At 46.6% G+C, this 13691-nt stretch overlaps 1 protein-coding gene across 2 annotated transcripts in view; it reads left to right on the top strand.

The window, feature by feature from the left end:
* Positions 1–1118: 1118 nt before the first annotated feature.
* Positions 1119–13691, top strand: part of LOC8037617 (histone acetyltransferase KAT6A) — a 45631-nt gene continuing 33058 nt past the window's right edge. The window contains exons 1-5 of one of the 2 annotated variants that reach the window (XM_029991855.4): positions 1127–1248; positions 2514–2605; positions 6493–6897; positions 10003–10500; positions 12507–12615. In XM_029991855.4, the coding sequence (XP_029847715.3) occupies positions 6679–6897; positions 10003–10500; positions 12507–12615 (826 nt within the window). In that variant the 5' untranslated portion in view covers positions 1127–1248; positions 2514–2605; positions 6493–6678. Of the gene's footprint in view, positions 1249–2513; positions 2606–6492; positions 6898–10002; positions 10501–12506; positions 12616–13691 lie in introns of both variants that reach the window. The other variant, XM_042292301.1, reaches the window with a different exon arrangement.

The following is a 13691-nucleotide window of genomic DNA, read 5'->3' on the forward strand; positions in this document are numbered from 1 at the left end:
CAGTTCTGCAATCTCCTGCAAGAGCAACATCTCACTCGCTTTTACAACACACCCAAGTCCAAGGATTAGGTGAAAAAAAAAAAAAAAATTTACCAGGTTTTTTTAATTTGAGAGTTTTTAGTATGGATCTGTGTGGGTTTGGCGCAAGTGAGTGTAAAGATCTTGAGCAGCAAATCTAAATCGGCTAAATAATGCTGCATCCTGTGACGTCCCAAGTTTGCACAAAAGGTCTGCTTCCCACTTCTTCCAGATGACGGCAATGACGGTTTTTGTTTCTCTTTCGGAAATTGTAATTGTAATTTATTTGCACAAGAAGTATGTATATGCGACGACTCATGCTCAGTGGCGTACCAACTTGTTTTGAGGGGGGGCAAAGGCAAACCAGACCCCTCCCCCCTTGCCTTGTCTCTCCCTCCATCCCCCCTCTGAAAACTGGAAAAAAAGGGGGGGGGGGGGCGCGCCTTACTACCACTACCACCACCTCCGGCTAGGTACGCCCATGCTCATGCTCGATCTTGCCCGAGTGAATTCCCTTGCTGGCCAGTTTAAGGCAAACTTATTAATATATAATACTTAATTACTTGTGGCTAGTCTTAATATGTATTTTATTTCACGCCGAGGTTTTAGAGGTGATATGAGCAGGTGTTTTCAAGAGTAGATGAGCGGAAAAGTCCGCTTTTGTTGCACCATTTATTTTCTTCTTCTTCCGCTTTTGTTGCACCAAAAGCCGGCTGTGTTTTCACACTACTGAATTCTGCCGCTATCTGTTTTTGGAGGCTGAAACCACTTCCCTTTTTGGTCTAAACTAAAGAGGCAAGAAAAAAATTGTATTTTTATTAATTTGTTTTTTGTAACATTATGTCTCTGAATGCTCAGAAAGCTTCCCGACGTCCCAAAGTGCAAATAAAACCGAAACTGTTTGTTCTACTAGGTGATTATAATAGTTGTAGCTCCGCTTCAGACAGAAAGCATTTATTTCGCGTTTCTCGGTATCTGCCCAATGAAATCAATGAAACGGTCACCGGATGTTTGTTCCTTATTGTTGCTCATTGCATCCCTTCCCTTTCTTTTTTGGCTCTACGCTAGCGCTAGCATTCCCCCTGGCGTCTAGAGAAGACACCATCAATGGCCTCGTTTTGATTTCTGGACAGCCATATTTACATTAGCTGTGTTTTTATAGTAAGTATTTCTGTGCCATACAACCCTCTGAGCTATCGGATTTTCGTACTGACCCGGGAATCGCTCAAGGTAAGTTACCTGTACTCGTAACTTCGTTACACCCAGTACGTGCGAGAGACCGCCTAAAAATAACTGGCGAGTGCAAGCGGCTTGCTCCCGTCTGTGCTCCCTCGGGTCGGTGTTCGGCAGGCTGCCGGGCTGATTTGTTGTTCAACAAGCGCGTGATTCCGTTGACCCGAGCAAGGTTTAGTCCTGTTACTCAGGTAATCCTCGAAAATCGACTTTAAACGCTTTTTCCCGTCGGGGAATCGTGTAACATTCGGACGGTTCCGAGAGATATCCTCAACACTGTCTCTTCTTTGTCCGCCATTTTTCTCGTTTTAACTGGAAATCGTGCGTAAATGACAGTAGGATACCGCAGGTACTTCAGAGGAACGAAGAACTCGTAGGTACCGATCCAAGTAAGCACAGTCATTCCACGCCTAAAGCGAACATGACGGGGTGATGTCATAAGCGCCGCGGCGCCCGCCGCGCCAGCCAAAAGATGGTCGGCAGTTGCCCCCCCGCTTTCTCTTGTCGTTTGTCGAATTAAGCCTAGTTCTCGTTCAGCTGCCTCCCTTTTTTTTCGACGCGCGCCGGGACGGGCTCGAAAATGCTACTGAAACCGACGGCAGTGTGTCGTCTATGAATCGGCTAGGACGTGCGGACTCGATCCGCGATCATGTCTGCCTCATGAGCAGCGTCGAGTCGATCAGAAAAGTGCTGTGATCGAGACGGGTTCCGGCACTCGGGACGGTCGCGTTAGCGCTTTCGAAATCTCCTTTTCGCCGAATGCCAAAAACCGGTGGGGGACGTTATTTATGCGGGCAGGTGCAAGCGCTGACGAGCTTGACGATCGAGCGGGGACCTTTTCGGTCCGGGGAGTTCTCGTAGTCGCTTCTACGCGTCGGCATTCCGACCTCCCTTTTGGCGGCGGCTCGCGGTCAAGCGAGTGCGTCGCTGACGGCAGATCCGTTCTTCGTGCCGAGATCGATTTGTCAGTGGCGGTTTCGGAACGTAGTATAACAAATTGAGAGTGAAACGCGACGCCGCTCGCTCTTTTGTTTCAGGTTTCAGCCGACGGGAGAATACGGTGGCTGCGTAATTTTTCTTCTCGTTTGGCTGTCCCTTTTTGGGGTTGACGAAGTAGCTGCCGTGTCGGTCGCAGCGAGTTTTGAGTGGCACTCCCTTTGGCTTGTTTGCGCTTTAAAATCCGGTCCGCGAGTTTCTTTCCGACGCATTTGAACAGGAAAAGAAAGAGACAGGGAGTCGCTCTTTTTCTTTTTTTCCCGAAGGTGGACCTTGGGCCGCGGGCGACCGTTTATCGACGCAGATATCTCGCTATCTGAGCCGCCGCCGTCGCTGCGTCGAGCGGCACAAGAAAGAGGTGAGCCGGTGAGCTGACCAGAATTCTCGGAAGTCGAGCGATTGGGCAGTCTTTCTAACGTGCCAACGTTGAGACACGCAGATATTTCTAATTATTCAATTTCGGCACATCCTCATTGGCGGTTGGTCGGGTTTCTCTTATGCTTTCTGTGCCTCCTTTCGGCGACTCGGTCGCGTCTCGGTATCGGAGGCAAGCCTTTGCCGGTTCCAGCGAATCAGACCATTCGGTTTTTGTTTTTCTTTAATTTTTTTTTTTTTATGTAGTCTACGCAGTTCAGTGAACCGCGGGGAAAAGGGCATTGTCACCTGTGCCGCAACTCGTGAAGCCGTCGGTAAATCTCTTGTTGCCGAGACGTTGTCGTCACGTAACAGTGATTCACCCGTTTTTGTGCACCAGCAAACTGGGTTTCTCCACTTACCTAGGCGTGTTCTAGCGCACCTAATGCACTCAACGTTATCTAGAGAGCTTATTTACCACTAGGGCTATGCAGGGCTTATGGTCACCAAACCAGATGAGCTGGTGAGGTTAGTTGCCATGCTGGGTATTGCTGTGGTGAAGGATGTATTGGGGCTCAGGGGTTAAAGTTGGTCACCCAGTTCTGTATTTTCAGTCGGTGGGCATGTGTTGTGGCAGCACAGCTCGTGGCAGCAGTCTCTACAACATCAGGTTTCATATCTCAGTGAGACTTACCTTGCACAAAACTAACTCCATGTACTAGAAATTCGACTTGTCTTGATGGAGTTGAGTGAATTTGACTATGATTGAGGATCGTGTCAATAACAAAAAAGTGCCCCTGCCTCCTTGCCTTTGCTTTTTACTTATGCAAGTCTGCTGCAGGTCTTTGCCTCTCTCGAATGTTTAGAAGACTCAATCATACATTAGTAAGGAACGCATAACCTCATTCTGTCCTGCAGGACTTTGAGCAACGATGCTTTAGTTTAACTTTTTTAACAGGTTTCAGAGCTTCCCTAAGACATTCATTATTGAGTCATCTTAATTGACTAAATAAAAAAAATGTATATTACTGAAGAGCAGCTTCTTTCTGTCTTGAGATGTGCAATAAACATAAGAAGTTAGTTACACAAACAGAAGCCCTAAAATATCGGGCAAGTGCCCATTAAAAATTTAGAAATAATCGCGAGAGAATGGGGTGATGGGCGCTTATCCAGTCATCAATTTTTACGCGTAAATGTACTGCACATATTTTCTCAGATCTTACAAATTTGGGAATGGGCGCTTAGTGGAATAGGCGGATGTGCGGTATTCTACAGTTGGTGTATCAGATTTACAAGAATGCATTTGCTGAGCTGTCTGCCCCTACAGTGATTATGCCTCGCAACCTGTAAGGTGGACAACTTGGTGCCACATTCTCTTGTTTGTTTCATTGTTTCACTTAAAGTCATTAAATCTTGCATAGCTCTTTGTTGCAGGTTAGCCTAGTATGTGTACTACATCTGTGACATCAGCTTGTCAGTAGTGTGCACAGTTAACAATAAAAATGGGTTCTCCCTTCATGTATTTTGGGAAGTAAGGAGGATACTTGTTATGGGGGGCGGAGGAAGCATCATTCGCTGAAAACTGGGAGCATGAGGGTTTCATTTAAGTTCTTAAATAGCACTGACACATCAGAAGAAAAAGAAAATTATTTTGCATGAAACAATGTTGTAAAAATGTCCCCCCCCCCCCCCCTTATAATTAATTTTTGCTGTGAATTCTCATTTCCGTTTAGAAGCCAAGTGCTGTATGACCTAAGAGACCCTTGCACCATTCAAACCTAATGAATCAAACCGAAACCACAGGACCAGAGAAGGGGATTGTGACGTCCAAGATTCTGAGAGTTGCCAGGAATCACTTACATTATTTTACTCAATCCCCCTCAGCTATGTGTTCTTTGTCTCCTCGAAAGAACTCGTTTTAGGCGTTTAAATGGTTGCTAATGTTATGTATTATGGATTATATTATATTTATTAACAGAAATGTGCCACAAACAACCTATTACTTTTCAAATATCCTGAGCTTTGTTGAGCCCTTATGGTTTGTGTTCCTGTAAAAACCTAGGCATGCTGAAATGCCTTATCAGTGCCCTCCAATGGTCCGTTCGACAAAGTTGCTACCCGCTCCTCCGCTGGCAAGTTCATAGCTTTTGAAGGGGCCTAAACACTCGCTCAGAAAGACTGCCTTTCAGAGCTAACTGGTCGGGCTTGCTACATTTGCGGTTGTCCAAACGATATAGGCATGTTGCAACTGTGAATGCACTTTTTGTTTTCGTTGTGTAGCACGCCCATCTTCCACGGCAATGAATTTGTGTGTGCTCGTAAATGATCAGATGTGTTAGAAGTCATGTTGAAGGTACTCTTTCAGGGCAATTGCATCTCTTGTTAACTAAAGGTGTTCTTGGAATTACATTTCTGGCAGATAGTGAACCCTGAGATGGGGATGACAAAAATAAAATGGACATAATGACACAAACTGCGTTGTTCTACCTGTTTTTTTTTTTTTAATCTATCTTTCATGTCTCGAGGCTTTCAAGAATGTCGTTTTTTGACCAACTTACCTGCACTCCCTTCCTTCTGACAAGCTTCTGGTTGTCTACAGTCATGAACTAGGCAGTGTGTGGATCATCTAGCATGGCATTTTTAAAGTTGGTTCAGTTCTTTAGGAGGACAAGCCTTTTACAATCTAACCCAATTTCTCATTAGGTAGAGCACAACACATGCCAATAGATTGTTTCATCTCTGCTTTTACTTTGCATTTTATATATATATATATACATTTTTTTTTGTGCAGTTTTTGCTTTATTTAGTGTTACATCATAGACAACCATTTCTTTGAAAGGAATAGATTCCCCTTGCAGTCATTAACCTTGTTTCTGTATGTTTGTTAAAAGCAGAAGCGTGCTTTGTGCTGTTATCCTTTACTGTTATTTATTTTGTTCCTCTAAAGCCTATTGGCAATACATTAGAGAGAGGGGGAGGGGCTACTACACAATTTGATTATAAACAAAGTGGTGAAAGCTATAGATGTGTGGCAAATTAACTCAACATTCTCAATATTTACTGAATACAAACTTTTTACACAAACATGGATCAAGCAATCACTTGCACAGAAAATGTTCATATCTCAAATATTCCAAAATAGAACCCAAAACATTAAAGTCATAAGAAAAACACCAGATTTTATACTATCACATATTTTTGTATATGGTTGTTAATTCTATGTGAAAACAATTGGAATTGGAGATAGTAACAATCTGGGAACATTGTTCCAGTAGACCAACCCTACAGATGTACTTGCAGCTCTTGGTGTTCAAAATTCTTTATTAAGGGGTTGTAGAAATGAAGTGGCCATTTCAGAGGGGCTCTTGCGTATCCTGTGGATTAAACATTCAAGGAAAATTGTGCTTTGCATTTCCACCAAACAAATGGAATCATTTTGTTTTGTTAGCAATAAACCGTGGAGATGGGAATATGACGATGAAATGAATGGGGCAGCTCAATTCTGAAAAGGGTTAATTTGATTCATTGGATAGGTTTGGTGATAAGCTGTAGTTACCAGATTACCAATTATGTATTCTACATAATTCGTGGCAGACATACATTTGATAGAAACACTTTCGCAGGTAGGGAAGTGCAGATTTCACTTTCGGCATCTGAACTTATCTGCGTGAGGACGGTACGAATAGAATGCTCGTGAGGTGTACCCATTATAACAAGTGCTGGCTCATTGTGCCCTGAGGAGCTCCAATCATTTTGTTTCAGTTGTGTCACTGTTCCTTTTGTTTATCTCATATTTCGCGCTCATGTCTTTAGCACCTAGTAATCATGCTGTACAGTCGAGAAAGAAAAAAATGAGAGCAACTTTTTTTTTTGTTTATTTTCTACTTGCAGCCGCAAGTCCACCTTTTCTCACGGTTTCTGTGGCACCCCAAGGGGATGGAGTTCGGTTAGGGGGGTTGGGGGGCACTGCGGGATAGAGGAGCGCTTCGTCTGAATTGGGCCGCCATGTTGTCCCCCCGAGCGGGGCAAAGGGGGTCCCGTGCACTCCAGCAACCATGAGGGAGCAGCACCACCACCATGGCGAGGGGGGGGGGCCATCCGGCATGGTCCCCCCAGGGGAGTCTGTCGATGACGCACGCCAAGTGGGTGCTGGAGGCCATCCGCAAGATCAAGGCGCAGAAGCAGCGACCCTCCCTGGACCGCATCTGTCACGTCGTGGCGCTGGCGCACCGCCTCGGGCGCGACCCCGTGGAGCGCGCCCTCGACCAGGCCGTGGCACGGGGCTTTGTGCTCAAGGTCAGTGCCCCGGAGATCTCCCACTTTTCTCCTGCTAGGAACTATGGTCACTGGCAGGGGGAGAAACATATCGTTTCAAATGCCCAGCCTCCAGCATGTGCTCGTTGCCTTTTGCTGCGTGCCTTGACTGCAGGTACATGCTCGAGGCTCTAGGCTCGCAAGGCGCTTAGGCTAGCTTGATATCACGCTTGTCTGTGTGTACTCGTGCCTGCGGAAGATGTAGGAGTGTCCTCGAACTGTGCTCCTGACGACTTTCTTTTTACCCCGACTTTCTGTTCTTTCGAGTCGTAGCTTTAGCAACACAGAGAGACCAAATTTGATGTCATTTAGCTAAATCTAGGTTCCTTGCTAGGTTTTGGCATAGAGTTCGATTCAAATGTCTCGATCCTTAGTCTGTTGTGCAGAAAGGGGGGGAAAAACGCTAGCTTTGCAGGTTCGGGGCATTTTTCCGACGAAGGATTTTCGGCAAAGCGAAACCCTCGGTCCAAAAGTGTGGCACGAATATTGAGGTACTCTGCTTGCTGTGGGCTACGGCACTTCCTGTCCAAACGGTTTAGCGACAGCAGTTCTGTTGGCATCATTTTCACGGGGCAGTCGCAAGAGAGTCAGAAGAGAGAACTGCTGCGCTTGGCGGTCGCTCGCTCCCCGCCGTCATACAACAAATGGTACGAGAATTCAGCCATCTTGGCAGTCATTCCTAAATAGGTAACGAATGGCAATAGACCTATTGCTAAATTACCAAAGTCTCAAGGAGAATGCAGGGATTGGTGTTCCACGTGCCGCACATGCTGGCCTCGGCAGTAGTAACATTTCTAAAGCAAATGCCTAAAATAAATTGCACCTTGCATGCGCGTTCGTCACCTCTTTATTTTGGTTATTTACTTTGAATCCTTTATACGGGGAAGGCGTGTGCGAGTGGTGCGTAGAACACCAATCCCTGCGTTCTCCTTGATGCTTGGGTAACTTAGCAATAGGTCTATTAAATGCAATGCAAAACTAATCTGCAGGCGCTATCAGCAGCACACGGTGCATGCCGCCAAGAGGCGACTCTTTTTGTTTGTCGGAAAATTTGTTGTTTGGTCGAATATCGGGCTGTTGTGCCGTACAGGCAATCGTTGAATCGAGTGAGAATGGAACATAATCGTCCGAAACATTCTGCATACTTGTTTGCTAAGTGGATCGACGTCGAGAAAACAATGCCCTGCCTTGTGCTTCAAAACCCTTGCGGAAGATAAACTCGGCCCTTTTTACCTCGGAGACGGGGGACACCGCAAGTTTGGTTTGATGTTTCCGTCACAGCTGCGTCTACCGCGTCCCTGGAACTTTTTCGGTCGAAAAATGTTTAGTTTTGCATGCGAAGTACTTGGCTCACTCCACTGTTTTTGTTGTGTCCTTCCTGGGGCTCCTGCGGTTGCTATTTTTAATATCGGCAAGGAAAGGTCCAATGGTGTCTTGCCGGCTCTGTCTGTTGGCATGCTCGCCAGGAAGCTTCCGGGCAGGGGCTGTCTGAGAAGCTGGTGGGACGGTGCAGGGGTGTCAATTTGCGACTTACCCATTAGGCCGTCGTTTTAACAGTAGCGGTACTTGGGAGCAAAAGGCCTTTTATCTTTTCCTCGTGGCAGAATTATGGAATCGGGGAATTGCGAGTTTGCGGTTCAGACCTTGGTCATGGGCGTGCAGTGCTGCATGTATTTCTGAATTGCAGCCGACAGGAAGGGGTGGAAGCTTTCCCATGTCAAAGGGGATGGCAACTTTTCTTGAATGGTGTTTGCGCTTCTCTTCACTGAGGTTCTATTCATGCTCTCTTATTTGATGCAAGAAGCAACACTGTTTGCTTTTCGCATCACAAAAATTCATAAAAATCTGTGAACAAGAAGTCTTGTTAGATTTGTCTGAATTACACTACACTCCAGGTAATAGAATGAACCTGATGCAGATTACCTTTTTCCTATCTGGACCTTCATACAATAGATCAAATTTTGTTTTACGGAGGATGTTGCTGATAGCTGACGGTGGAGTTTGGGTCAAAAAGTTATTGTCACCTCATTCTTTCTTTTAATGACTTGGCAAGCGGACACCTTGTATTGGATGTTTGGACTCCATTACCAAACACCTTTAGAGAAACAATTAGAGTTAGTTTCGTTTTGCGTGGGATGTGACGGGAATAGTTCTAAAAATACAAAGAGTAGTTGTTTCTCATTCATAGAAACTACTTTGTCCTCTGCCTGTAGAATGTGAATAATGGATTACAAAGCGAATTGAGCCAGGAAAAAAGTGTGGGGTACATTCATTCTCCTTTGGAGCTGCTGATTGAAGTTGGAATTGGATTTACAGTGCATTTGTAAACTGAACACATCAAGTAAAGGTTTGATATATCAGTTTTTTGCTCTTTGTGGTTAACTGCACCGTTCATACCTGACGTCACTCAAAAGTCTCTGCTTTCAAGCAAGATTCATCTTGTATGCGAAAGTAGAAGGCAGTGCTCTCTTTTTAGTGTTCTCATTATATACCCCAACATGGGGCTTTGTTGCCTCCTCCCCTTGCAGCTTTCCAACTGCTGCGGTAATGATTGCTATTGTCACTTTCCTATGTGTGTTGTTGTTCCTTTATTGTGTAAATGGTAACATAAACTGCGTGAGTACTTTTATTTTTGTAAAGTAACTTGGGTCTCCGGGAAATTCAAGAACTCCCAAATATAACACATATTTTGTATTCTCTTACTTTTGCAAAGAATCAAAGTTCTTTCAATTAAGAAAATATTTTGGTAAAGTATGGTTATCAAATAACTAACTTAGCTCTTCTTTTTTTTTTTTATGTGTGAAGTGTTGCAAGGAGGGCTATTTATTTTTGCATCTCCCTGGTACATCACAAATGACCGAGGCTTACTGATAAAAGATGCATTGTAACTGAGATTTTGTTGCACGTCTATAAAAGATCCCTAGGTGGTCAAAAATAATCCTCAGTCCTCCGCTGAGGCTTGCCAATGCCCTTTTTGACTCTTTTTTTTTTTTTTACATCGTGCACCACACACACATCTTTTTTTCTCGTCTAGCATCAAACTTTCCGTTCTCCGACCCCTTCATTCTTTTTCTTTTTCTCCCACAGCTGATGAGCAAGGGCCAGTGCTCCTACAAGGACGCAGAGACCCTGAAGCAGGCGCTGAAGAAGAAGGTGGTTGCGGGGCACCACCAGCACCACCACCACCAACACGGCGCACCGTCGGCAACCACCAACCACAAGACGCGGGCGGCGGCTGTGGCGGCAGCGGCGGCCATCGGTGCCTCGGGCAGCCACCACCGGCGGCAGGACCTTACTCTGTACGTGATCGAGGCCGTGCGCAGGCTCGGGGAACGGGAGGGCTCGACCCTGCGCGCCATCCACAAGTTTGTGCGCCAGACTCTGGGCCTGGAGCCCCCCGGCGTGCGGCTGGCGGTGAAGCGCGCGGTGTCGGCGGGGCGGCTGGTGCGTGTGGGACGCTTGTACCGCCTGCCAGGAGACGACGATGAGAGCGACGAGTCCGACAGCGACTCGGACGAGGACTGCGGGGGACGCCTGGCGGCCACCCAGAACGGGGAGGTGGGCGGCAGGGGCAGTCCGAACAAGGTAAGCGACGTCAACCGTCTTGCCGGTTGGTGGCTCGTCTCTTGAGAGCGTGAACGGTGGCGACAGCGCAGGCGGTACCGTTTTCTGCCGATCTTTTTTCACTCTGTCCGTGCCTTTGCACGGCTTTTTAAAACCAGACGAGGTAATGTTTCTGTTGCCGCGTCGTTTGGGTTGCTTTGTCGTCCTGTCTCGTTGGTGCTGCGTTGATTTTGGTCTTAAGCGCACGAATACTACGTCGACGCTTCCTTGGGTTCTACTTCCAAGGGGTACTGGCAGGTACCCGAGTTTACCGCTTGGGTTGTTACCAGGACGACGCTTGTTTGTCGCCGCCACATGCACGCTTTTACCGAACTAGCCCTTTGACAACAAGTTTTGGATTGTAAGAGAAACCTAGAAATGCCGGCAATCGCTCGTTGGTGGCAGCAGTGTTGTACCGTGTACATGCGGCATAGAGCGGCGTTTTGCGTTTGTGTCATAAAGTTTAAGCATTTGGAAACAATTTGGTACTCGCAATAATTAATGTAGGGTTTGTGGAGTGGTGTGGTATATGTGTAGATTGCATAATTTAGTTGCCTCGAAATATTTCGACAAATCAAACTTTAGAAAATTTGTAAAATTTTAAGCCTGGGTGTATGTCGCCGCCACAGTGTACCACATTGTTGACAAAACATGTATTCCATAGCGAGGCCCCTGGTGCAATTGGATATTGCGAGCAACAGCCTGATGGGACTGTGACGTTGATGTGTATTAATGATATTCCTTGCATAACCGCCCAACAGACACACATTTATAGAAGTGTTGAAAAGCTGACACTAGCAGAGGCAAGACATCTCTTCTAAACACGACGCAGCCTGGCAGATCTGCTGTGGGCAAAAGCATTTGGGAAATCGGAGATAATTTCATGTTTGCACATCATTTTCAGACACTTTGAAAAGGAAGTTGTCTATTGCTCGCAGAGGTTGGGCTGGGTGCTCAACAAAATGTATGAAAGGGGTGTCGAAACATTATACTTCAGAATACATAAAGTGACATTTCTCCATCATATGAGGTGAAAGTTTAAGTCTGGCAGTTTGTCTTCTGCTTGGACATCCACTAGGCAGCTCTTTTTCTTGCCTTTGCACTTTATATGGCGAAGACGTGTCGCTTCATGCGTTCTTAAGGTGTCCTGTTTGGACGGCCCCTAATCGAGGAACCATGGAACACACCGAAGAGATTTGAAAATCGTCAGGCATTCCACCCACTTCTCTCGTAGCCCTCAACAGCGCGGGCTGATAAGATTGCTAAGCAAGGAATACGTGGAGCTGCCAGCGACCGCTTCTTTTTGTGCTTCCGAAATTTCTGCAGCTCAAACGTTTTTGGATGCAATGCCACCGGGACATCCCTTCAGACGCTACTTACATTGCCCCTCGAGTCATTCACAACAGTCTGCTGCGTTCGTCGTTCCCTTTCTGCGTCGTAGGGGTCTTATCAGGGTCTTATCAGCATTGTTCCCGAAGATTGTGTTATCGGCGCCGTTATCCATTGGATAATGCCTTCAGCTGACCCGTCGTGAATAACGCCTTTCAATGAGCTCGAACCCATTGGCGTAAGACTATCTGCGTTCCTGATTTAATTATTTGTATTGCTAACGTAGCCATTACTCTCTGTAACGTGTGGTTAGCTGTCCAGCATGTCTAGAAAGGAGCTTTATGCGCTTCGAAATGCAACTTCCCAAAAGCCTCGCAATGGCCACCAGTGTTTCGCTATGAGGCTTCTAAGTGTCCTAGCGAATTGTCAGTTGCCGTTCTGAGGTTTCCGGAAGGTTCGTTTTTGTGTTCCTTCTACCAGCATTTTTTTTTTTTATGTTTGTGCTCTGTTGAATAAGCGCAGTGGGGCACCTTTACCTCTACCAAGTGTGCTTGGTGCTTGTTGGTGAAAAAAGGCAAATTAGCGAGCTGATCTTCCGTTGCTAAGCGTTGCCGACTGGTGGCAGTCGGTGGTGATGGGTTTTCTACTTCGCGTTTCAGCGGAGATCCGTGTTGCACGGGCGATGTAGCCTGTGCCACGGTACGCCAAGGAACAACAAGAACGGCGTGGCCGAGGAAATCCTCTGCTGCTACTCCTGCAACTACCTGGGTGAGTTTTCTTTGTATTGATGAACGAAGAGGGTGTTGGCACAGGTCAGTATTAAAGAAAGAATAAATATGTAGCACAAAGGAAACAACCACATCTTTCATGTGATTGTGTTGTCTTTGTCTAAAGTGTTTATTCTTTCTTTAATCTCAAGTTTCCTTTGGCGTGCTCTCATGCTCGTTCCCTACCCCAGGGGTTCTCAAACTTTATGGCCTCACGGAACCCCAGGAAACCTCAAAAACTGCCGCGGAACCCCCCCTCCATATTTGCTGACCGAGAAGCAACAGATGCACAATTGCAGGCAATTTTGCTTGTGTTGCTCCCCATATATCCCCACCATATCAATCGCAATGTCAGTACAATGTGAGACGAAGGTGCTTTTAATGGTCCTGCCGCGCAGTGGCATGGGGGGAGGGAGGGGTTTTGGGTGTTCGCGGAACCCATGAGACCAGCTCGTGGAACCCCGGTGTTCTCCGGAACCCAGTTTGAGAACCCCTGCCCTACCCCACAAACTTTTTTAATACTTGTGCTGTGCCACAATATATGCCCCCCCCCCCCCCCCCCCCCCCCCCCCCCTTCCCCCCCCCCCCCCCCCCCCCCCTCGGAAATGCCCTTTCCGGGTCTTCCAAAAACAGTTGAGTAATTTAATAAACAAAAGTTTTTAGCGTGATGAGGTCACGACTGTTCATTTGAAATCCCCGTCTTATAAGGCAATTTATTTCTGCACCCGTAGTAATATGCATACTATTGAACGTTTGGCACATGGTCAGGGTTCTCCCCAGGAATTTCTGAGGGGTGGACATGACCGGGGGGGGGGGGGGGGGGTTAGGTAGGTTGGTAGGCTGCAATACGGCACGATCTGGGCTTGCCGACAGAACGCACTTTGCATATGCTCTCTAACTTTGCGGCCCTGTGAGTGGTGTCATGCTGCAATAATAAAACAAAACCAAATTGCCCTGGAAAAAAAAAAAAGTGGGGAAGGAAAGGTGGGGAGCACCCGAAGAGGCGAGGACAAAGAAAGCCAGGGTGCGAGCAAGCATTGAGCAGTGAAAGAAAACCCCTCCCGATTTTCTGCTCTT

Source organism: Ixodes scapularis, unplaced genomic scaffold (genome assembly GCF_016920785.2).
Source record: "Ixodes scapularis isolate PalLabHiFi unplaced genomic scaffold, ASM1692078v2 PGA_scaffold3__209_contigs__length_174095766, whole genome shotgun sequence".
NCBI classification, from domain to species: domain Eukaryota; kingdom Metazoa; phylum Arthropoda; class Arachnida; order Ixodida; family Ixodidae; genus Ixodes; species Ixodes scapularis.